General features: G+C 45.8%; 1 protein-coding gene across 1 annotated transcript in view; it reads right to left on the reverse strand.

Moving 5' to 3' along the window:
• The window catches only part of SLC25A43 (solute carrier family 25 member 43), a 35,814-nt gene extending 20,007 nt beyond the window's left edge, over positions 1-15,807 (reverse strand). The window contains exons 1-3 of the mRNA XM_037512025.2: positions 15,444-15,807; positions 8,350-8,591; positions 5,464-5,636 (exon numbers count right to left, since the gene is read on the reverse strand). Of these exons, the coding sequence (XP_037367922.1) occupies positions 5,464-5,636; positions 8,350-8,591; positions 15,444-15,718 (690 nt within the window). The 5' untranslated portion in view covers positions 15,719-15,807. The remainder of the gene's footprint in view (positions 1-5,463; positions 5,637-8,349; positions 8,592-15,443) is intronic.
• Positions 15,808-24,405: the final 8,598 nt, after the last annotated feature.

Genomic DNA, 24,405 nt, shown 5'->3' on the forward strand with positions numbered 1-24,405 from the left:
GACACTTGGTTTTATATTTGTTAAAATGGAGACACCCAATAGGGGCGACAGCAGAGGGGACCACGCTTGTGCCTGGTGTCTCCCTCCTTCTCTCAGAAGGCCTAAGCCCATGTTCTCAGGGTTCTAAGCTGTTCTCATTTGTTTTCTGGAGTTTCAGGGCAGCCGTCTCCCTCTTTATCCCCTCTTCCTACACTCCCATACATACACCTGTCCAGAAAACCATTTGCTCAGGACTCCTTGATCTTATCAGGGCCCAGAGATGCATCAGGCCAATTTCCCTCAATATTTTCCTCTTCTACTTGTTCTCTCAATACAGTGAGAGATGCCAGCCCGTTTCGGTCCAGGCGCTGGGCCAGGTATGGGTGATGCAAAGGTGACAAGGCCAGATTACCCGCACAAGCTGAAAGTGTGGTGAAGGGGACTTCAGGCAGGATGGTGCTGGGGTCTGTGTAAGCACCCCAGGTGGGGGGCATCTCATTTCTCTTTTGTCCACAGTGCTGCCCACCCTGCTTCCCCCAGCAACCATTTCATCAAAACATGCACATGCATAATTTATTTACCTCTCCATTCTCTAGCCTGCCAGCCAGGAGTCAGGGCAAGAAAAAGAAAAAGGAATAAAATGAGTGTACGCATGGTGAAGGAAGGGCTCAGCTGGTTAAATAAGCCTTCTGATTATTGTTATTAGTGTTCAAGAGGGTACCAACCTGATGTGGCATTAAATGGGCAGATTGTGCGTGTATGTTTGTGCACATGTGCACGTGCATATAAAAGCCTGTTAGGAGAACGAGACATTCAGACAAAGTGGCCAGTCAGCACGGGTTGAAAAATACCCTGTCCAAACGGTTATCTAACAGACACCTGACGTTGATTTGCTTCCTGACGGGCAGTGTAAGGGGGAAAGCTAATGGCATGCAAATATTACCATTAAGTGTGCTCAGGGCAGAACAGCTTGGCTGCCCTGCAAAGCTCTCTCATTACAAATTCTGCTGGCAACCCTTGCCTGCTCCCGTAGGGAACAGACTGTTATCAGATCTCTCTTAGAAAATCTGGATTATGCGCTTTGCAGGAAAAAACAACTACAACCAAATCTGGGATGAGCCTGTTCTTTCTAGGACCCCTGTCCTCCAGACTGAAGATGTATTTCAAGCAGGAGGTGGTTAACAGAACAGAGACAGATCATTAACAGCAAGGTTCTCATACCCTGAGTGTTCAGAGGCTCTGTTTGCTGCAGCGACATCTAGTGGCCAAGGAGAACAACGACATGTTTGCTTTTAAAATTCTTGTGCTGGTTTGTTTTTTTAAAGATTTATTTATTTTTAAATAAATAAAAATAAATAACCTAACTTTAAAAAAACAGTTTACAGGCCAGATGAGCGGGAGGGTGAGAGGATTCACCAGAGACAGAGCGGGAACTGAACAGGCAGACGGACGAAATACACTGCTGAGGGGCGCAGCGGGAGAGACAGGAGAGGTCCGCTGTGCCATGTGGGACCCTCGCCCGGCAGGCCGGGATTGAACCGGCGCCTCAGAGGCTGTGGACAGTTTCACAGCGGGGCTTCAACCGCCTGCACCACCAGGGGAGGTCCTGGTTTGTTTTTTTAATGAGGGGTGGACTCACAATGTGTTTTGCTTATTAACTCCTATACACTCTGACCACAATATGCTGATCATATTTTGTGAAAACAGCACAATTAACCTTTTGAAATTTTGTTTACAACCATGACTTTGCATTTATTTTAAAGCTTCTTGTTGAAGCTCTGGGTAAGATAATCTAGGTTTCCACACAAGGGAAAAGATGATCCGGTTTCTCCCCCAAACACTTGCTTTTACTTCAGCTTTCTCCAGTTTATAGCACAGTGTTGTGGTAAGTATATATTTTAGAGCAGAGTGTAGTATTGCCTAGATTCCCCCAGAAGTCACAGTTTTGGCTCTCAGCTTGAAGAAGGAAAACTAAAAGTTTATGGAGAAGCCTGAAGCCACCCCCACTCCCTCACCCTGTGTTTATTTAGATGACATTGAACTTAACTGAAATAATTTCTCACTGTACACCCTACCCAAGCTCAAAGCTCTGGTTTGGGGCAGTTCACCAAACCTTCAACTATGCCTAAGGAACACTAAATTTTAAGAGATGGCAGAAAGTGCTGGAGAGATCCTCCTGCTCTACTAGTTCAACAAATGAACTAGCTGAGTTCAAAGCATGGAAATCAGTGATATAAACAGCCATTGCTTCAACCATCTTCTTTCTGTTGATCAATCAGAGGGAGCCTGTTCTCATTCCTGGCGGTAAGAAATTCTTAGGGTCAGGGTTCTAAAAACTGAGTAAAAAGCTTTTATCATACCTCCTTCCACTCAAACTCTCCCTGGCTTTTTTTTTTTTAAAAGAAGCTATCTTTTTTTTAGAAAGAGCATAACAACCACACGAAGAAATCAACATTTGTAAAGGTTGACTCATAAGAAATTGTCACTTGAATATGTCCAAAATGTAGAATATTGGCCAATTCATATCATTCAATCTAAAGAAAGAAGACTGAATCTAAAGGAGACAACTATATTCCTGAATGAAAGACAATATTTTATAGAGTATCTCAAATATATACATTTAACATAATTCTGATCATAATCACAAGATCAATTCTAAAGTTCCTCAGGAAGAACAAATGACTGAGAATAATTAAGGCAGAAAAGAAGGTTGGAAAAGAAAGGCAATGAGGAGGGAGATGCTGCATTACATACGAAAAGGTATTACAAAGTTACAGGAATTAAAATAGTGTGGTATTGGCATAAGAACAAACCGATAAATGAACTGAATAGAATGTACAGCCTGAGACAGACCCTAGAATATGTGGACACCTAGGACATGGCTAATGTTGCTTCACAAAGTAGCGGAGGAAAGACAGATTATTCAAAAATGGTGCTTAAACAATTGGTAAACTGTTTTTTTGAAGTTAGGTGATGCCTCATGTCATACACCAGGTAAATTTTAAATACATATTAAAGTGTTTAGCAAGTATTTAAAGAACACATAAATGATGACTGTGGGACAGGGGAGGCCTTTTACAAGAAAAGCAAAGTTAGAAACAAAAAAGAATAGATATAATTGCATGAAAATTTAAAATATGTACAACAAAACAACACATAAACAGCATGGGAAGCCAAACGTGTGCAGTGAATGACTAAGAGCTACTATCTTTAACATATAAACACTTCTTACCAATCAGTAGAAAAAGCCGAATATCCTAAAAAAAACAGGCAATGGACGTCAATGGAAAATTAACACAGAAATACAAAGGGTCAACTGATATATGAAAAACTTGCACTTTGTTTATCATCAATGAAATTCAAACGAAAACAATGTGATAATACTTAGCAACTATTAGGTTCACAAGGATTTCAAAAGTGATAGTAATTACTGTTGATGAAAATCGGGGAGATGAATCATTTTCACTGACCGTGGGTGCCAGTGTAAGCTTACCACTTTTTTTAGGGTGAAGACCTCATTAAGAGCATTAGAATTATTTTATCTTGTGACCTGTAAGTCGATTTCTAGGAATATAGCTGAAGAGCGACATCACAGATGTGAAAAAATAAAAGGGTTTTTATGGCAGTGTTATATTGCAGAATTGGAAACAGCCTAAAGATTCAGAAATGGAGAGACTGTTAGTTATGGCACAGTGGAGGCAGAGACTGAAGCCATGCTGCCGAAGGCCAAGGAGCACTTAGGGCTACAGAAGTTGCAAGAGACAAGGAAGGGTCCTCCCCCTACATCCTTTGAAAGGAGCATGCCCTGCCAACACCTTAATAGACAACTTTTAGCCTCCAGAACCTTGAAAGAATGAATCTTTGTTGTTTGAAAAATAGTATTTATGGCACATCCATACGGCAGGATATTATGTGATAATTAAAAAGATGTTCTCAATACTTGATGCCCTGGGGCAATATCCAACACAGAATTGGAAAAAAAGAATACTAATTTTTATATACATTTTCAACACAATTTTGTTAAGAAAAAAATAATCTTCCATATACACATATTATATTTGAACATGCACACACACATATGCATGCCTACACACAGAAGATACACAGAAGAAAAACTATAAATCATTATTGTGCACAAATGTTGGGTTTAAAGATAACTTTTCTTTTTTGGACTTTTCTGCATTTCCCAAATTTTCTACGACTTATATGCATTAATTTTCTCATTGTGGTAAATATATATAACATAAAATTGGCATTTTAACCATTTCTAAGTATATGGTCATTACTTTAAAACTGAGGAATAATAGCTTTATACGTAAGCATGCACTAGGGAGACATTAACTTGGCATCGGCATGAGAGTTACAATACTGTGACAAATGGATGAAGGACAGGATAGAACACAGCCCTGACAGATAAAAAGTCTGACGGGCAGAGGCAGAACTGGGTGCAATCTCAATATGTACTGGCAGTGTTTCCTTATAGGCTGAGATAGGCACTTTCAGGCTTTTCAGTGCTGAGGTAATTGAGGTGAGGCCTGACCCAGTTCAGCCCGGGATAGCCCAGCCCAGGCAATCACAGCCACTGAGACAGCAGTGGGACAAAAGAGAGACTCTGGGAAAGACAAAGTCCGCTGGGACTGATCATTTGCAACTGGATTCAAGGGATCTCGAGCAGTTCTTTAAAAATACATCAATTGTATCCATCAAGATTTGTCCTGAAGAGCCCCGGGACTTGAGGTGTAAGGAAAGCAGCCAGAGTAAGCAGGGCAAGGGGAGGAAGCCAAGCCGCAGTCCTGCTAGGACGCTCAGAGTGCCCCCTCTGCACAGACCCTTCTGGAACCCCCAGTCTCACTTGGCCCAATTTTTGTTTGTTTTTAATCAAATCTGGCTGATTCTAAGCCAAATACTCACAACTTTGGGACCTCTGACACAGGCTTTTGCCTTCATGGTCTGTAGAGAACACGTGAACTTTCACAGGCAGCATTTAGGAAAAAGCAAGACCAATGCCTCTAAGACACGGTCCCGTCTCAAATGCATTTACTCCCTAGACAAGGAAGTCAGGTACTGTTGGATCCTTTGGACCCTCATGAATGATAAGCTCCTGGTTTATTCTGGTTCTTTCTGTTCTGTTGCACTGACATAAAGAGTGGCTAGGAAAAAAAAAGAATGCTGTGTCCTGCCTGTGGAGGCCACAGGGAGAGGGAGAGTTAGGAGGCTGCACTGGTGGCATTAAGAAGAGAGCAAAGAAAAGTGGGCCTCCTCTGGAGGCTTCTTCCAAGACCTACGAAGGTCGAGCATGGGAAGGGGGAGCCAGCAGCCCTGAGGTTGGAGCAGAAATGCCACTGAGCTAGGGTCTGAAAAGTATCAGCATGAGCAGTCCTGAGCCCTTGGAAACCTGGCATCATCCAGGCTGGTGTTCTTTGCTGTTGAGACCCACCCACTTGGAGGCGTCCCCCTGATGCCCACTCCAACCTAACTCCTCACCTGCATCTTTCTCTTCACGGTGTCAAAGGGGAAGGACAGGGTCTGGGTCACGGTGGCAGCCAGGCACACGTTGGCAAAGTTCTGGAGGACAGTGAACCGATCTCGGGGTCCATTCCAGATATTCTCCAGGTTCATGTAAACGAGAAGGGAGCCGGCGGAGAAAGGGAGAGCACCTGCAAAACAAGGCCAGGAAGAGCCGCTGAAGTCTCAGGAAATGCGACTAGAGAATAGGGGGAAACCCAGGGGAGGTAAGAAGGATGGGCTCTGGGCTTGCTAAAATCACCCCATCAAAAGCAGCAGGAAAGAACTTTTTTGATGGATGGTAATGTGCTGTATTTTGAGAGGGACAGTGTCAACTGTCAAGATGTGCCCGTGTGGCTCACTATAGGCTTCTGCATTTTACCGTATGTAAATTTTACTTTCAAAAGAACCATAAAGGTCTAATTAACTCTATTTAATGATACATGCATTGAAGGGTGCAGTGTACTGATGGCTGCAACTTGGAAACGAAAAAATATAGAAGCTGGACTGATGGGTAGGTGGAGAGGTCACAGGAGCAAATAAGATGTCATCAAAGCATCTAGAAGATAGGTATATATGGAGGGGGTTTCCAACTCCAATTTTTTCTGGATGTTTGAAATTTAAAAAGATGAAATGGGGGAGGAAAATGACTCTCATAAAAAGAAAAGTTAGTGGGTGGCATCTCATGTTTTGGAGGTGAGGAGAGACTTGTCTCCCGCTGAGAAGGAAGTATTTTAAGAAACTGCAAAGTGAGACTGAAGTGGTGAGGGAGGTTACTTGACCTTGCCTTTGAGAATGTGGCCATCTCAGGCTCCAGTGGACACACTACACTGTATGTTATCCTCACCTTTCTAGAAAAAGAGGGTGAGCTGGTAGTGCAGCAGGTGGCACTTTTTCCAAAAACTTCAGGAATCCTCTTAACGAGATTTAAAACAGGGGTAACAAAAGTGGGATTGCTTGTCTTTAGGAGAAGTGTAATATTTATTTTATAACCATACTAAAAATTCACCAACACCCACTTCCCTTCATTGGAAAATATTTGTGGAGCGTATGTTATGTGCTGGATCCTATAGCTAGTGCCGGGAATATAAAAAGGAGCAGGCCAGTCCCCACAGGTGCTCACCATCTAGTGGAGAAGAGAGATTGCTGATATGTGCAATCACAGAGGCCATAAAAGATGCATTTGGTATGCAAGGATCAGAGGGATTAATATTGCCTGGGGAAATCAGGAAGGACTTCAAAGAAGAGAGGACTGTTCAACTGGATCTTGAGGAATGAGTAAGAGTTCATGAGCCATTGAGTGGACAGGCAGTCCACACAGAGGGAAGGGCCTGGACAAAGGGATTGGTATATTCAAAAAATGCAAGTATTTCTGAAAGCTGGAGCAGGCATGCAGGTGGGTGTGGGAGGAGATAAGTTCAGACAGGCTGGCAGGGGCTGGGATGCCATTAAGAACTGGGCTTGTCCCTGTAGCTCAGAAAGAATTGCTGAAGGCTGTTAAGGAGGGCAGTGGAATGACTGAAATGATCAACTTGCATCTGAAAGATTACTTCACCCTGGTGGCAATGCACAGGGCGGGCTGAAGCAGGAGAAACCCAAGACTAGAACCAGGTGGGTGCCTTGCCTGAGTGTCTGGGGCAGAGAAGATGAGAGCAACCTAGAGCAGAGGATATGGGTGTGCGGGTCGGGGGGAGGGGGCAGGGGCAGACATGAGAGTTCAAAAAGATCAATGGACCGCACTTGGTGACTGATACGGGAGTGGAGTGAGGAGATGAAGTGATTCCTACATTTCTTGTGGCTTGGGTCACTGCGTGGGAGGAGAGTGGTCTCATTCATTAGGGAACACAGGAGAGCAGGTGTGAGACTAACAAGGACAGCAGGTTTAGTCCCGAGTTTGATGTACCCAGGGAGCACCTAGGTGCAGGTGTTCAATAGCAGGTCTTCATACTGCCGCTGGGAATTGGTGCAGTGGGTAGGAGAGAGGGCTCTGGGGTTATGTTGCTAGGTTCTTCTGCTGTCTATCTATGACCTTGGGCAGGTCACTTAGCTTCCCTAAGCATCCATTTCCCTGTCTGTAAAATGAGACTTGTATGCAAAGCACTGAGCACAGGGCCTGGCACAAAGCACCAGAGTCATTGTTACCAGAGAGATGAGATTGGACATCATTAGTGTATAATGACGCTTATTCAGGCCCTTAGATTAGATGAAGCCATGTGAGGAGGAGGGAAAGCGTAAGGGCAGGGGAGAAAGAATAAGTAGAGGGTACAAAGGAAGCCAAAGGAGGAACCCAAGGGCATAGCAATGTGTAGGAGGCTGGCAGTGTCACATAAGCCTGATGAGTGAGACAAGAGCAGCCAGAGAGGTGGGAAAGACCTAGGAGCTAAGAACCCACCCCCCCAGAGGTGGGGTCCTAGGAGCTAAGTTTCCAGGAGCTGGGGTGATCAACATCATCAATGCTGCAATGTAGGTCAGGTAAAGGATGGCAGTCTACCGGATTTGGCAAGTGTTTGTGGTGACCTGTGTGTCTGTAACCCTAGCAAAGGTTGGAAAGACCACAGTTGCTACTTTGCTTGTGCTCGTACACGTGAGCATGCATGCGTAGTCAGGTGGGAAGAGTGCGGGGTTGTCTTCCCATCACTTTGTGCTGAGTCACCTCTACTCTCTGTCCTACTTCTCACTGGGACATGACAGGCCAAAGTCAGGAATGGGATGGAATGGGATGAAACTAATTGGCTCTATATGAATGGAAGCCATATGACCTTGACCTCAATAAAACAGACTGAACTGGTTATAAAGGTATATAATACATTCATACACACCAAAGAACACAGCCTTTCATGGACAAGGAGAAAAGTCCCATCTTACCTAAAACAGTAAGGGAAACTCCTCGATAAAGGGCTAGGAACCCCTCCTGGTGATAAATGGTAGAAAAAGCATGGAGGATCCCCTTGTAAGATGGTTCCAGCATGTTTTGCACTATCAGTCGGGTTTTGATGAGGTCTGTAGGATATGTCACAATGGTGGAAACCATGCCAGCGAGACTCCCGGCCATGATGGACCTGCCCTGGGAAATGCAGCCCAGGTCATCCGTGAAAAGCATGACAAACCTGGGAGGAAACAGGAGAGAAAGCCCAAGGGGATCAGCTATGGCTGGTGCCAGAGGAATTCACACTACTCATTTTCCAGCATTTGGAAATGCTTTAGAAGGTGAAAATTACTAATGTATTAGAATTCATGAAAACCAGTCATTCCCACACTATTTATATAATTCTAGTTGCTCTAAGGAAAAGATGTCCAACTTCTTATTTTCATCTGCCCTAAGCCTTCCCACCTCACTGAAAGCATTTTCCTGTCATAACCTGACCGTCAACCCTGGATTGTAAATGCACAGAAGTACTTGGTAAATTCAGGGCCTCCCCGGTGGCACAGTGGTTGAGCATTGGGCTGCAAAGCTGCCCGCAGCCTCTGCAGCACCGGTTCGATCCCCGGCCACCAGCGAGGGTCCCACATGGCACGCAGACCTCTCCTGCCGCCCGCTGCTCCCCTCAGCAGTGTGCTTCGTCAGTCCTGCGTGCTCTGCTCTTCGCTCTGGCTCTGGTGAATTCTCTCACCCTCCCGCGCTTCTGACTGTACCCAGTGCTTGTATAAGTAAATAAATAAACAAATAAATAAATCTTAAAAAAAAAAAAGTACTTGGTAAATTCCAAACTGGAATGTGCGCCTTAGGTTCTGTAAAAGAAATGAAACAGCTTGAAATGATGACTTGGAGCATGCCCAGTCAGTGAATTTAAAGACATACTGGTTTGACAATTATACACAATGCATCCCACAGTTGTCAGGAAAATGGCAAATAAAAACAACAGCAAGATGCCATGTCTCGCCTCGCAGACTGGGGATGATAAAAAGTGTGATACTACTGAGAGATGGTGAGGGCATGGGGGAGCAGAAGCTCTCAGCCACTGCTGGTAAGCACCAATTGCTACAGTCACTTTGAAGCATCTACTGAGATGGAAGGACGCCTACCCTTACCTCACAATTTCACGTCTAGGTGCATGTCCTACATAAACTCTTGCATATATATATATATATATATATATATATATATATACATGGAATGGATAATTTTAGTACAGTCATACAATGGATGCTATGTAGTTAGAATGGATGAGCTTAGAACTATGCAGCAAATGCATAAAGCATAAAAGCATACAGTTGCATGAAAAAAGCAAATTGAAGAGTGACATAGTGTACGGTAAGCATCTATCTGATTTAACAAACACATCCACAAAACCATACCATAGATTTGTAAAAGGACAAGTACATACAAAGAGGTGTAAAATAGACCTTTGGGAAGGTGGAGGCGGTAGGATGGGGAATAAGAAGGAAGAGGACTTCAGTTTTATCTGTAATATTATTCTATTTCTTTTTTTTTGGTCATTTTTTGAACTTCCATAGCATGTGTTGTGTCATTGCATATTTCTTGTATTTGAGAAAAGATAACTGAAGTTTCTTTATACTGTTAATTCTGGATGGTGGGTATATGAATGTTTGCTGGATAATTCTTTGTAATTGTAGTTTCAGAATTTCATCAAAAAGTGTCATTGGGTAGCCCTTTCCAAATGCAAAATAGAAAGCCTCTGTTACAATCCACAGAGCTTCCTCAGTCAAACTTCCTACCTTGGAAGAAATGGTTTTGGTTTTTATTATTATTTTTTAACTAATTATTGTCACAGGAACTTGGATATAAAGATAATAGAGAGGTCTTTTATACCCTCTACCTAGTTTTCCCCATTGGTTACAGGCGAGGAGAACAAATCTACAAGGACTGGGACTAAGCTTCTATCCAACTTTATTCTTTTTTTTAAGATTTATTTATTTATGCATACAAGAACCCTGGGGTATAGGCCAGAGGTGAGAGGATTCACCAGAGACAGAGAGGGGAACAGAACAGGCAGACTGACTGAAGTACACTGCTGAGAGGAGCAGTGGGTGAGACAGGAGAGCACTGCTGCACCATATGGGTTGCTCCCTGGCTGCCTGGGAATTGAATTCGTGCTGCAGAGCCTGAGGATAGCTTCATAGTGCGGTGCTTAACCCCTTGTGCCACCAGGGAGGCCCCCTGTTTTGTTTTTTAAATGCCCACCCAACATAGGGCTCAAACACACAACCTTCGGATTAGAGTCTCATGCTCTTCCGGAAAAGCCAGCAAGCCAAAAACACCCAAGAAATTGGTAAAAGGGACTTTTATATGGCACACACTGCTTGGCTAGGAAGCAAAGGGATTTTACTCCTCCTTGCTGATGAGGACAATATCAAAAAAAGCTTGGAAGCTAGGGGAATATATTTTCTGCCAGAAAGTGGGGTAGGGAGAGAGGGGGGACAGCAAGGATTTGAAGAAAAAGAGAGTGAACAGAATGAGGCTGAAATAATTGTATCTTTTAAAAACTGAGAGCATCCCCAGTGCTTTGGCTTTCAAACCTCCAGTGAAGAGGTGCCCTTCCTGATCCTTCATATTGGCAGCAGGCCAGAGCCCTCTGCACACTAAATAAGACAAGTAGGTGTTCCATTGAAATCACAGACGGGGTTCAAAGAAGGCTCGCTAGCTCTCCAGTACACATTCATGGATAAATAACATCTTCAAGCTGTAGGCAAGTCTTACTTCATTTTGTCAATGTGCCTTAACCACCAACTGACACACACATTTGAGTTAACCAGCTACCTTTTAAAGATGCTGGCATTTGCATCCATTTCACTAACTGTTCATTTCCTCGTTCCTCCCTCTTTCCTCCCCTGGCCAGCTAAGTTGTGGGGGAACCTTAGAAGAAGCAGGGAAGATGGGAAGTGGAAATGCTTGGCTGGAAAGCTGGTCTGCAGGAAGTTGGAAAAACCTAGAAGGAGTCTGAAAGGCCAAAAACAAAACAAAATAAAACACCACCACTATTCATTCTCAATGCCTCGCCCTTACTCCCTATCCTCTGAGGCCACGCTCAGGGCAAGCATTCATTCAGTCCCCATTTCGTGAACATCTACAAGGTGCCAGACACTGTGCTAACAACACTCAGCATAGCTCCTAAGAGAGGTCAGCTGTCATAGGGGCAACAGAAAACAGGTCCTCAGTTCACTGAATGACTTGAACTAGGAAGAGGAACCGTGTGTTAGGAGAGTTTGTTTTCTAAAGTAAGGTCTTGGGCCTCCCCTGGTGGCGCAGGCGGTTGAGCACAGCACTGTGAAGCTGTCCGTAGCCTCTGCAGTGCCAGTTTGATCCCAGTCGGCCTGCGAGGGTCCCACATGGCGCGGCAGACCTCTCCTGTCTCACCCGCTGCTCCCCTCAGCAGTGTATTTCATCAGTCTGCCTGTTCTGTTCCCCGCTGTCTCTGGTGAGTCCTCTCACCCTCCCACAAATCTAGCCTGTATCCCCGTTCTTGTATAAATAATAAATAAATCTTAAAAAAAATAAAATAAAGTAAGGTCTTACTGTCAAATATACAAAATTAAAAATAAGAACTAAAAAGAGTCCTTTCTTCTCAGACTCCTGCCATCTGATACAGGGACAAGGCCCACAATCTTTCTGTTTAGAATCACAAAATCAAGGCAGGCAACTCTGATAGGCCATCAGTGACATCATCCTGGTTCCCACTTTTAAAAATCTTGCCTGACTGGCTGGGCAGCATGTTCCCCTTTCTGCTCTTCCCTGCACCCGCCCCCCCCCCCAGATGCCCGGAAGCTTTTTCCAGTGAGACTGGTTACGGGTCTTCCTTTCAGTCACACAGACATTGCTCAACACCCTTGAGTATCTGTAGTTAATGCTGTCGACACTTCAGCCTGACACAGGTCAGTGGCCAAAGCTGCCAGTACAGCCCATGGAGTGGTCACACAGCAAGGAATGGTGTTGGGTATGGACAATTTCAGAGCTGCAGGGACCCAAGTCAAGATCTGTACAAGCAGATGTCAAATTGGAGGAAGGTATACAGTCCGATATGTCTGAAAGCTGTCCATTGCCTTAGGTATTATTTTACTATATGAGAACTTTGCTCCTGATAGACTCTACGGAGTGGACGGCTTTGACCTGAAATCTGAGTAAGTGGACATTTCAGCAGTGCAGTGGTGGATGGGACCTGGTTTCAAGCTCCAGTTCTACCATTGTGTTTATGGACAAGTCACCCAACCACTCCATTTCCTGAACCGGGATGCCTGAGCTGTGTTAAAAACCCATGATCACAGGCTGTACCGTTACCCCCAGCCAACTATTTTTGCAAATCCATGGTTGGGAAAGAACAAAGGTTAATCAGTGAAATGATGGAGAAAGGAATCACCTTTATGTAGGAAGGATGGCACTGTGATTAATCAAGCACTCTGCCTTCTAGTTATGCCTAGTCATTCACAGAAATACTTCCCATTAGTTTCCGGATAGTAGTCTTACAAGGAAAAAAAAAAAAAAGATGAGCACACCTAGCCCAGGTAACTATTCTTCCTCTCCCACACATCTCTTCTCTCCTAAGGTCGCCAGCCTATTTCAGGTGTCCTTAGCTGCCACAGGGCTAGTAGAGCAGGTTTTTAACTGGTACCACCACTAAAAGTCTTCCTCCTCTCTAGTCATCCTACCCTGCCTCTGGGTGGCAATAATTTCTGTTGAATCACATTCATCAAAGCATCCTCTCCCAGAAGTCCCCCACTGCCATCCTTGCATATCCATTCCAAACTCCTTAACCCAGGCCTCCAAGATCTCACTACAACAAGTTTTCCAGGATGTATTTCCCGCTACTGCTATAAACACACCTTAGGCCCCAGTCATGCTGCATGCCTTCCCACCTCTGTGCCTGTGCTTATGACATCACCTGCCAAAATTTCTGTACCATGTAATCCACAGCAAGCATGCGCTATGGACACACTAGTCTTTTTTTTTTTTTTTTTCTATTACTCTAAAGTCTGGGGCACAGGGATCAGGCCCCTTTCATCCTTACATGGTCCGTAGCATAATGCAGACAGTGGGTATTCCATGAAGCCTCACTAAATCAGTGTCAAGTGAATGCAGCGAGAAAGGCAGCATGATATAACAGAAATGAGTATGGGATGTGGATTCAGAAACCAGGGTGGGAGAGTCCAGCTCTGCTAACTGACAAGCAGTGTGACCATTCCGCACCTGTAAAATGGGCATAATACTTCCTGCCCTGTGGACCTTAGAGGGCAGAAGGCAGAAGCTGTAAAACTCCAATGATGTACACGCACATGCACACTTGTACACACACGAATAACTACATAGAGGAAATGCATGGTAATTAGCTTGATTATGATGATCATTTCATAAAGCCTACATCTATCAAGACATCAAGTAGTATAACTTAACTATAAAATATTTTCACATGTCAATGGTATTCCAATAAAACTGTTTAAAAATCTTAATGATGTACATACATTAGGTGGTTAACAGAAAAGCCACAAAACTTAAACATCCTTTAAAGTTGTCTTCCTCCCCTCGGGTCACAGTCTAAAGGAAGATTCCATACACTTGATAGAGAGGAAGTGGGGAGAAATTGAGTCACTAAAACTCAGAGAACTGTTTACCAACTGCAAGACCAGATATTACTGAGGGCGAGGGGGTCTGGGGAGCGAGGAAAGCCTCCGCAGAAAAGCCTGAAGGCTCTCACTATCTTCCTTCCGCGAAGGCAAAGGCATCCGCGTAGTCAGCTGCTAGGTGAGCATTTCAGCTCTGGCTTCCCAGTGAGGAACTGGGAAGTTCCTCAGAGGCGGACACTGGCTTCCCAATGTCAAGGCACAATGCTTGGACAGTCAGCTTCCAAGCCTGAACTACTGGTCAAAAGCACCAGCTGTATGTCTAATTCCGAGCTAAGGCCAGGCTTCAAGGTGAGCATTGTGCCCATTGAAAGTGGAACACAGGGACCATCTCTCCAAACACAGAAACAGCCTTCCCTCCTGAAATTTTTACTGTTTACTGAATATTTTACTGTTCTTTCAGGTTGTTTCCAGATCAAATGCAAATTTCTCTTAGCAGTGAGGTAGCTTTAACACTCTTTAGGACCTTAGATCTTGCACCTCCCCGGTGGCTCAGTGGTTGAGCGCTAGCTTGCGAAGCTACCCGCAGCCTCTTCAGCAACAGCTTGATTCCCGGCCCCTGGGTGGTAGAGAGCTGGGTTGCGAAGCTGCCTGCAGCCTCTGCAGTGCCAGTTCGATTCTCGGCACATGGCGCGCAGACCTCTCCTGCTGCCCGCTGCTCCCCTCAGCAGCGTATTTTGTCAGTCTGCCTGCTCTGCTCCCCGCTCTGGCTCTGGTGAATTCTCTCACCTTCCAGCAATTCTGACTGTACCCAGTGCTTGTGTAAATAAATAAATCAATCTTTTTTTTTTTTTTTAAAAAGGACCTTAGATCTTTCCCTAAGCGGCTGTGGAAGACTGGGCCCGGGCCAGCGAGGGGCCTGAGGCAGAAGGCTGAGCAGAAGGTCTGCAGGCTCAGCTGCAGCCCGACATCAAGGTTCCTTTGGGAGGGCGGGGCACACGCATGGGGCCCTCACACCCTACCCAGCATTTTCTTCTAGAGGCTTTGGTCACAGACACACTCACATACACCCTTCAAAAGGGTCTCTCTCCTCCTAAGACAGTCATGGCAAAATAGCCCAAGTTGGTGGAAGGGAGACCGGGTAGGAGCTTTTCCTTTGGACATCTCTTCCCTCCCCCCCCCCCACCCCGAATCTTCACCTCGCGTCCCACCTTAAGCCACTTCTGCGCCAGGGCAGCGCCCCACAAAACTACTCCTTGCGGGGCAAGAGAGGCGGAAAAACTTGGAAGGAGGGAGGTTACGGTTTAGGGGGCCCCGGCGTTTTGGCCTAACTGCCCTGAGGGCAGTTTTGGCCTAACTGCCCACGAAGTCCAGATGGGGGCTGCGGCCCACGACAGGGCCGTGGGCGGGGGCACGGCCTCCCGCCTCCCGGGCTGCCCGGCTCTTACTTGCGGTAGGCGGCGAGCTGCACGGCGCTGCAGGGGAACAGGCGCAGGCACGCCACCCCGTTCCCCTTCCACAGGGCCCGGAGCCCCTCGGCACGCCACACCCGGAGCCCCGCGGCCCACGGCCCCCGGGCGCGGTCGCGCGCCCCGCCGACCTGGGCCAGCACGGTGGCAAGCTCCAGCGGCGCGGTGACGCTGAGGCTGAGCACCCCCGCCAGCCCAGCGCACAGCAGCCGTTGGCTGCCAGTCAGCCGGCTGTCCCGCCGCCAAGTCGCCATCGCGCCCAGCCGGCCCGAGCCCCGGGCGCGGACACCGCGTGGCGTGGCCCGCGCCGCTGGGCCTGGGGCTCCCGGGCTCCGGGCGGAGGGGGCGAAGCAGGCCCCGCCCTGCGTGGGGAGGATCCGCGGCGGGGAAGCCGGGAAAACTGGGAGCCGGGCCCTTTCCCCGCCCCCCCTCCCCCTGGTGGTCGGAGCCGGGGCTGCGGCGGAGGCGGGGGGGGGGGCCGTGGGGCCGGGCCAGGGGCCTGAGGCCTCGCGGCTGAATAGGTGCTCTTCGGTTGGCAAGGTGGGCAAGCTTCTGTGGTCCCTTGCGAAGCTGTCACCATGTTCTCTCCAGACCGGCCAGCTAGACTTCTTGTTGCCTAAGTAGGCAGGGCTCCCTCCGCCTCACTTCTTGTTTACAATTTCTCTCCCTTCCCGCATTCCACCGCGCCTTCTTCCTTTTCTCTGACTGGGGTCCTCTTCCCTCCAACCTTGTTTTTTCTGTCCCAAGTAAAAGTCATCCAGATTTCCCCAGGGCAGAAGGGGAAAACCTTCCATAACAACCACAACTGCTACCTATCAGATACTTGGTCGAGTATTAGGCTTTACACACATTATCTCATTTAACCCTCAAAACAACCTTCAGTAGCTATGTTTTCATTTGAAGAGGCTGTAGATGTGGTTAAAGCCAGGACTCTGGAGACTGTCAGAATTTTGGCTCTGCAGTTCACCAGCTGTGTGTCCCTGGGTAAGTCACTCAGCCTCTCTACCTCAATAACTTCATCTATAGTTTCTTCCTCCTAGGGATTGTTGTAAGGACTAAATGAACAATGACTGATACAGATGTAGGGGCAGAGGAAATGACCCCCTAAGTCCTGAGTTTTCTCAGGCTGCTCAAGCAACCATATTAATATCAGAAAAATTAGTAGGAGAAAACCCAAATTTAATTACATACATACAGAGAATCTACATGGTGTGGATTCTAAAGCCAATGGGGTAAAATGCCCTGAGCGATACAGTGGGATAGTGACCTGGGAGTTCAAGGAGAGAGGAGAGGGACTCACATAAGGAAATGACTCATATAACAAAGACCAGATGCTTTATAAATTACAGGTCTGCTCTGCGATGTAGATAGGTTTCTCCAATAGAAAGGTTATTTTCTGGTTAAAAAAAAAATCCAAAATCTGGATAATACGCCCAATTTTCATTCAAGGTAGTTTAAGGAATGGTTGGTTAAAGTGTCTGCTGAGCCTGCAGGGCCTCAGTTAACCTCAGCTTGAAACAATCCATATGCCAAAGTGACACATACTGGGGTAAATACTACATATGTATAATGATTTAGAGATAACGATTGGCTATGACCAGAGATTATTTTACAGAAAAAAACAAGACAGAGAAATTGACTTGCTCAAGGTCACACAGCTTCTACCTGTCAGGGTTCAAATCTAAGTCGGTTTTATGTCAATATCCACTTACAGCGATAATGACATTTCCACTAGAGTGTAACTCTATCAGGACATTTTCAGTTGTTCTGTTAACTGAGAGGACAGGAGAAGCAAAGAAGGGCTAAAAGTGAGTTGACCAGAGTCTAAAGGGGATTTCAATAAGTTAACAAATTCCAAATTTCCCTTATGAATAACAGTAAAGAAAAGGCAGCCCAGTCATCTGTTAGCATAAGACATCCCAGGGACACAGATGCTTTTAAGCTTCTATAGGCGCTTTCCTACATTTATTAACACACATGATGATAAAGGACCTTTATCTATAAAAGGTACTGCAGGGTTTCAATTGAGAGAACTGGTTCTAATTACAGAAGCCTTACTGTGCTTTCACTGATGGGAATATGCCTATTTTTCATGTTCTGTGAATTCTGTGTGCCTGTCAGTTCATTTCACCACCGTGGGAGATTAGGGGAAGTAGGTTTATGACTCTGAAGACCAGAGGACACCCGGATTTTATGAGGGCTTGAACTGAAATTTGGAGACAACATTAAGGAAAATTTCAGGTACCAGTTCCATCCTAAAGCATTTGGTTGGATGGCAGGACTTGATCCTAAAGCCCCTAGAGGGAGTATTTCCCTGGAAAGGAACAATTGAAGCAGTAATTCCATTGAATGGAAATTGGCTCAACTTAGTTGCATTGTTTTTGTTTTGTTTAAAGGCAACTTGTGTGTGAGCTTCCCAGTGGGGAAGCTGGTATTCCCTGTTCTTCAGAACCACCACTCTTTTTGGCTTCAGCAGAGATAAGATGTTCAAGTGAGCTGGAAGCAGGAAAAGCCATTTTAGTCTTCATAGCTGTGGGGTAGGAGAGATCAAATTGATGGCCTGTTTTCACCTTGCAAGTAAAAATGCCTGTTTTTCCCCTTTTAGGTATATTTAACCAGAAAATGGATAAGAGCAAACTATATATTTGCTGTCTGCTGTCTTTTATGATAATATACTCACATAACAAGGTGTGTTAATATATTCCTCAGCCAGCCTGTCATTCCTTTGCTAAGTATTGGGAACATTATATATATATATATATATATATTTATCTCAAACATGAATAAATCCCTGGCAGTGCTACATGTGCATTGTGACTTGTAGACTTAGGCAAACCTTCTTGCCTCTCTTATCCATTTGTTGAAAAGTCTATGAAAAACATGATAGCTTAACTTTAGAAAATGTGAAACTGATACGCTACATTAAAAATAAATGTATGATGACAAAAAAACGGTAAAAGTTAGTAAACAATCTTAGAAGTAGTGTGGTAACCTATGGAGTAAGGTGGCTAGCTGATTCAAACCAGTGGGCAACCTCCTGTTGCCCTAGTCAGGCCTTGGGAGATGCTAGCTGTAGTGTAAATAGTTTTCAGGCTTTTCTGCCCTCCCACCATTAGGATTGCCCTGCCTGATGGGGCACCTGCAGTTGTTACATTGTTGTGTTGTTTACTTCTGTGGGCCATGGGAGGAGTATTGAGATAGTGGACAAGAGAAGCAGAAGCATGAGAAGCAGAAGAAGCAGGAGAGAGAAGGGGAGGAAGAAGCTAGAGAAGCCCAGAGTGAAAACTTGCCTGGGGCTTGGAGGCCTCCAGGCCTCCTGGCCCCCTGGCACCGGTGCCTGCCATGTACCTGGTTGCTGCACTACATGTAAAAGCTTAATAAAAGCCTGAGAAAGCCACCGAGAGCTCCAGGACTCCTCCTTTACCCACTCTGCTCAGATCATAGAAACCTGCTCTGTCCCTGTCTTGCCACTACAGTTGTCGTAAGTCGGAAAGATAATTCGAAGCAGATGGGTATGGAGCCCTCTGAAGACCTCAGGAGGGACTGAGGAGTAGCAGACTGTGTTTGCCTGTGACAACGCTGCATGTGCCATGGCAGCACAGGTGGTGACCAGAGTTCAAGGAGCTGTAGGAAGAGGTAAAGATGCTGCGGCAGCACAGGAGGTGGACAAGGTCCTTGAGCTGTGGGATGAGACCTCAAGTGGAGGAGGAGACGGCCGGAGAGGACCAGCCAAGGACCCCTGTGGCAGAATCGTAGGGGAAGAAAGGACCAGGATTTGGAGCTCGCCCAGTGCTGATGTAGGAAAAACCTGACGGACTTGGACTTACAATCCCGCCAGAAGGTGGCGGAACTTTGGCAGGGTAATGTTATGTTTTGGGGACCCTGGGGGAAGATGGTATTGTTTGTACATCCCAGGAGATGAGAATCTGGGGATGGCCAGTGGGCCTTGATGGCCAAAAGCAGCCTGTATACTGCCTAGTAGCTAGGCAGAGGAAAAAAGCCAACTTAGAAAGGCAAAAGCTGGTGCTGAAATTGGGAAGTCTTGAGCGGCTGTGAAGCAGCCTGAGTATGCTACCGAAGGCCAGTGAGTCTCTTAAAATCACCTGTGGGTGATGCCCTGCTCACGGTGAGGGTGAGGAGCTGAGGAACCCGTCCTTGGGGAACAGGTGGGGAACGTGGCTTGTGGTGGAGGCCACAGCCGGAGAGGGGACCCAAGAGAGGCCGCATGTGGAGCTTGTATCCACAGATCCCCAAACCATGTGCTTGTGCAATGGGTTGGCCTGAATGCAGGGGTCTGCGTGTTGCATTGGTGGCTATGAAAGCCGAGTGTTGGAGTGACCGCAGACAGAAACCCTGAGGATTGGGCAATTACCCCCAAAGTACAGAATGGCCAATCCAAGAGTGAGTGCATCTTTGGGGTGGATGATGTGTGAGGCTTGTGGCTGGGACCACAGCCAGAGAAGGCCAGAAAGCCTGATGGCTCCTGGTGTGTGACGGCAGATGACTGAGTTGTTCCCCTCCCTTGAATGAGCAGTGCCCTCGGCAGCAGAAGTGGTATATGATCTGCTGGTGCCAATAATTTGGTGCCCTGCCTGGAAATATTTGTGTTCTGTTGTATTTCATCATTATTTTCTTTTGTGGGCCATGGCTGCTGTGTTTGTGTTTGTTAAAGGAAACTTGTATATACTTGTATATAGAATGTATGGCGGAAAACCCTGAGGGGGTGGATTGTAGGTAAAAATTCAGGCTTTTCTGCCCTCCCACCATTAGGATTGCCCTGCCTGATGGGGCACCTACAGTTGTTACATTGTTGTGTTGATTACTTCTTTGGGCCATGGGAGGAATATTGAGATACTCCCCAAGAGAAGCAGAAGCAGGAGAAAAGCAGAACAGGCAGGAGAAAAGCAGAACAGGCAGGAGAGAGAAGGGGAGAAACAAGCCAGAGAAGCCTAGAGTGAAGACTTGCCCCGGGGCTTGGAGGCCTCCTGGCCCCCTGGCACCCCTGCCTGCCATGTACCTGGTTGCTACATTACATGTGAAAGCTTAATAAAAGCCTGAGAAAGCCACCGAGGGCTCCAGGAATCCTCCTTTACCCAGTGTGCCGGGATCATAGATATCCTGCTCAGTGCCCTTGATGGCACTACACTAGCACTTTCCAATTCTCCAACTCTCATTTTTTAATTTCTCTTCTCACTAATGGAAATCTTGTATATTATCTTAGTTTAATTTGCTGCTGATTCTCAGATCGTGGTTTCTCTTGCCATTGCTGGAGAGGAAAGATTTTCCTGATCTTTCTAGATTTTTTCAACTGGAAAAGGATTAAATTAAACAGATGATTGGGAAGGAAAAAAACAATTACATACTTACTGGGGTCTCTCACTGACATGATTAGCCAAAAGACATTAAGGCAAAATGGTTGGATTTGCCATCCTGGACTAAGAAGCAGGGGGTAGGGGTTGGGACTTCAAAGAGAACTCTGGAAGGCAATTCACAGGAAGATGAGAAGATCAAATGTTTGGTAAACAAATGTTTGCCATGCCAAGATCCTGGGACCCAGGAAGGAATTTGTGCAAACAAGCACTGGAATTAACTCCAGGGATAGCTGGCTTCCTGGATCAGGCCTACTTCCTAAATTCCTTTAGGTAGTTAAGGGGATGGGGGAGGTAAAAAGCTCTTCCTGAGTCTTTCGGGTCCTAATTGCCTTTAGTTTAAGACAGTTCATATGCCACATAGCATAGGCATATTGGGGGGTTGGCTATTATGCTCCCCCTCACTGTACCAAAGTTGGTTGATTCCTGTTCTCTCTCTTTTTTTTTTTAAATCCTTTTTTTTTTTATATTTTAAGATTTCTTTATACAAGCACTGGGTACAGTCAGAAGCGCCGGAGGGTGAGAGGATTCACCAGAGCCAGAGCGGGGAGCAGAGCAGGCAGAAGGACCGAAGTACACTGCTGAGGGGAGCAGCGGGCGGCAGGAGAGGTCTATGCGCCATATGGGACCCTCCTACGGTGGGCAGGGTGCAGCTGGGGAACAAACCTGCGCTGCAGAGGCTGAGGGCAGCTTTACAACCCAGCGCTCAACTGCTGCGCCACTGGGGAGGCCCGATTCCTGCTCTCTTAATTTGACTTTCATTCTTTAACCTCATGGAATTTTGTGAATGGCAAAAGTAGTATGTGTCTGTTGTACCAATAGAAACAGTATAGAGGGCCTCCCTGGTGGCGCAGCGGTTGAGCGCTGGGTTGCGAAGCTGCCGGCAGCCTCGGCGGCGCCGGTTCGATCCCCGGCTGCTCCCCGGCCACCGGAGGAGGGTCCCACATGGCGCGCAGAGCTCTCCTGCCGCCCGCTGCTCCCCTCAGCAGTGTACCTCGGTCCTTCTGCCTGCTCTGCTCCCTGCTCTGGCTCTGGTGAATTCTCTCACCCTCCCGCGCTTCTGACTGTACCCAGTGCTTGTATAAACAAAAAACAAACAAATAAATAAAGAAATAAAACATGCCTCTATAAAAAAAAAGAAACAGTATAGAGGTGTTTTCAAGAAAGTTAAGTTCCCCCACATGTGCTCTGAGGTTATCAATGTTGAGATCTTTGTGTGCATTCGTCGTCATGATTCTTTTCATGCTCAGACAAATAAACATTCACGTTTGTGGTGTCAGTTTTATCTAAACAGAAATGAGATCATTCCTTTGGAAGGATGTCCAAAAAATTGATAATCAGGTTATATCTAGGGAAGGAAACAAGGAGATTTGGAAATAGAGGTGAAAGGGAGATGGACTTTTGACTGTGTGCCCTTTTGTACTGCTTGCTTCCCCCCTTTTTTCTTTTGACCACGGGTAGGTATATCAAGGGAAAAAATCACTCCTTCACCATCGATTTTTCTCAGAAGCGTTCTCATTCCATCGGTATTTTATGTGACGTTGCTTTGCCATTGGTGAGGTGTTGGCTTTCACGTGTTGGACAACTCAGTGACATTGTAAATGAAACAAAATTTAGCTTGCCTTCTATTTACATGGTAATTGCATTTCTGCAAAATTCCATGTACATATAATCACATTGTGCAAAAAATGTCTTAATGAATAAAGCAGAGTTAAGTTCTCAGCTCCCATAATTGAAAACAGCTTTTTCATCTACAAAGATGTCTGGTGGGATCTTTGACAGCCACCAAGGATGCAGGCCAACCTTGTGCATTGCACATGTGTGGTATCCCTGGCCCTGGCCCTCAGTAAAGTGCTCCTATCGTTGCCATCTCCCCACACCCCCAACACACACACACACACACACACACACACACACACACATATTTCTAAAACTTCTTCCTAAGAGGCAGTACCATTCCTTTATAAACCACTGCTCTAGCTGCTGCCTCTGCTTAGAAAGGTGTTTCCTTAGATATTTGCGGAGCTGGTTCCTTCTTGTCCTTTAGAGCTCAGCTTAAATGTTAATTCCTCTCAGAGGGCTTGCCAGACCACCCAATTTACAAAGCTTCATTGCTATTCTCTGGACATCATTTATTCCTACCTGCTATTTTTCTTTTCTTGGTTTAATGTCTGTTTCCACCTACCGGAATGTAAGATCCTGGAGGGAAGGGTTCTTGTCTCTTGTTCACAACCGTTCCAGTGGGCCTGGAACATTGGCTGGCACACAGGTAACCATCAGTAATTATTAGTGACATGAATGAAAGATGGAAGGAAGAAAGAATGGGAAGAAGAAAGGAATGATGGAAGGGAGGAGGAAGAAAGTTTCTTCTGTTGTACAAGTTGGAACAGATTAGCAAGAAATGCTGTCCTTATAAAATTATGTATGTGGGTCATCTATAAATAGCAAATATGAGTAAATAGGTAAATAGCAAAATATGAGCTAAATTCACAAGATTGGTGAATTCATCATTTGTAGCCTTGTCAGAACTATGAACTGTGATACTGTGATTCTTGACAGAGACACTTGCTTTGTCCCCAGTTGTCATTTCAACATGTCTTTTTTTTTTTTTATTTTTTTTTTTTAATATTTTTTTTTAGAGGCATGTTTTTTATTTATTTATTTGTTTGTTTGTTTGTTTTGTTTACACATGCACTGGGTACAGTCAGAAGCGCAGGAGGGTGAGAGAATTCACCAGAGCCAGAGCGGGGAGCAGAGCAGGCAGAAGGACCGAAGGACACTGCTGAGGGGAGCAGCGGGCGGCAGGAGAGGTCTGCGCGCCATGTGGGACCCTCCTCCGGTGGCCGGGGAGCAGCCGGGGATCGAACCGGCGCCGCAGAGGTCGCCGGCAGCTTCGCAACCCAGCGCTCAACCGCTGCGCCACCGGGGAGGCCCTCAACATGTCTTTAGTAGCTGTTTTGACAAGGGTGTCAACAGTGACTTCGGCAGCTCCATCCTTTGCAATTCAATATAACATTATAGAATATGGCTTCTACGGCTTTGACATTATCATCCCTTGGCACATTTTGTTGAACTTTAGGCAATGCTTGAATCCCCTTCCATTCTGCCTCAAAACTGATGATGCTATTTGAAAGCAGGAAGGTTTCATATCAAAATGTGTGAGCCTTTTCATTCATTCTCTAATTCATTCATCCCACAAATATTTATTGAATAAATATTCAATGTTCCTATATCAGGAACTATACTGGAGTCATCTGTCACATGTGGGACTTAATTGACTGCCATTACCAGGCCATGATAATCTGAATTTCAATGGCTTTCCATAGTAGTCATATGACACTTATAGTTTCTTTTTCAACTGGCATTTTTACAACACTAAGAGATGGTCCAGGTGATGGAATGATATACCTCTGATACCTAGCTGAAAGCCTGGGACAAACTCATCATATTATAATCACAAACTTAACATCCACCCTTTTTAGCCATTTATATACAATAAAATTAGGCTTCACTCCCCCCACCCCACCCCCTCCATCCCGGGCAACCACCGATCTGTTCTCTGTCCCTACAGT

Source organism: Talpa occidentalis, unplaced genomic scaffold (assembly GCF_014898055.3).
Source record: "Talpa occidentalis isolate TD23 unplaced genomic scaffold, MPIMG_talOcc4v2.1 talOcc4.15, whole genome shotgun sequence".
NCBI classification, from domain to species: Eukaryota; Metazoa; Chordata; class Mammalia; order Eulipotyphla; family Talpidae; genus Talpa; species Talpa occidentalis.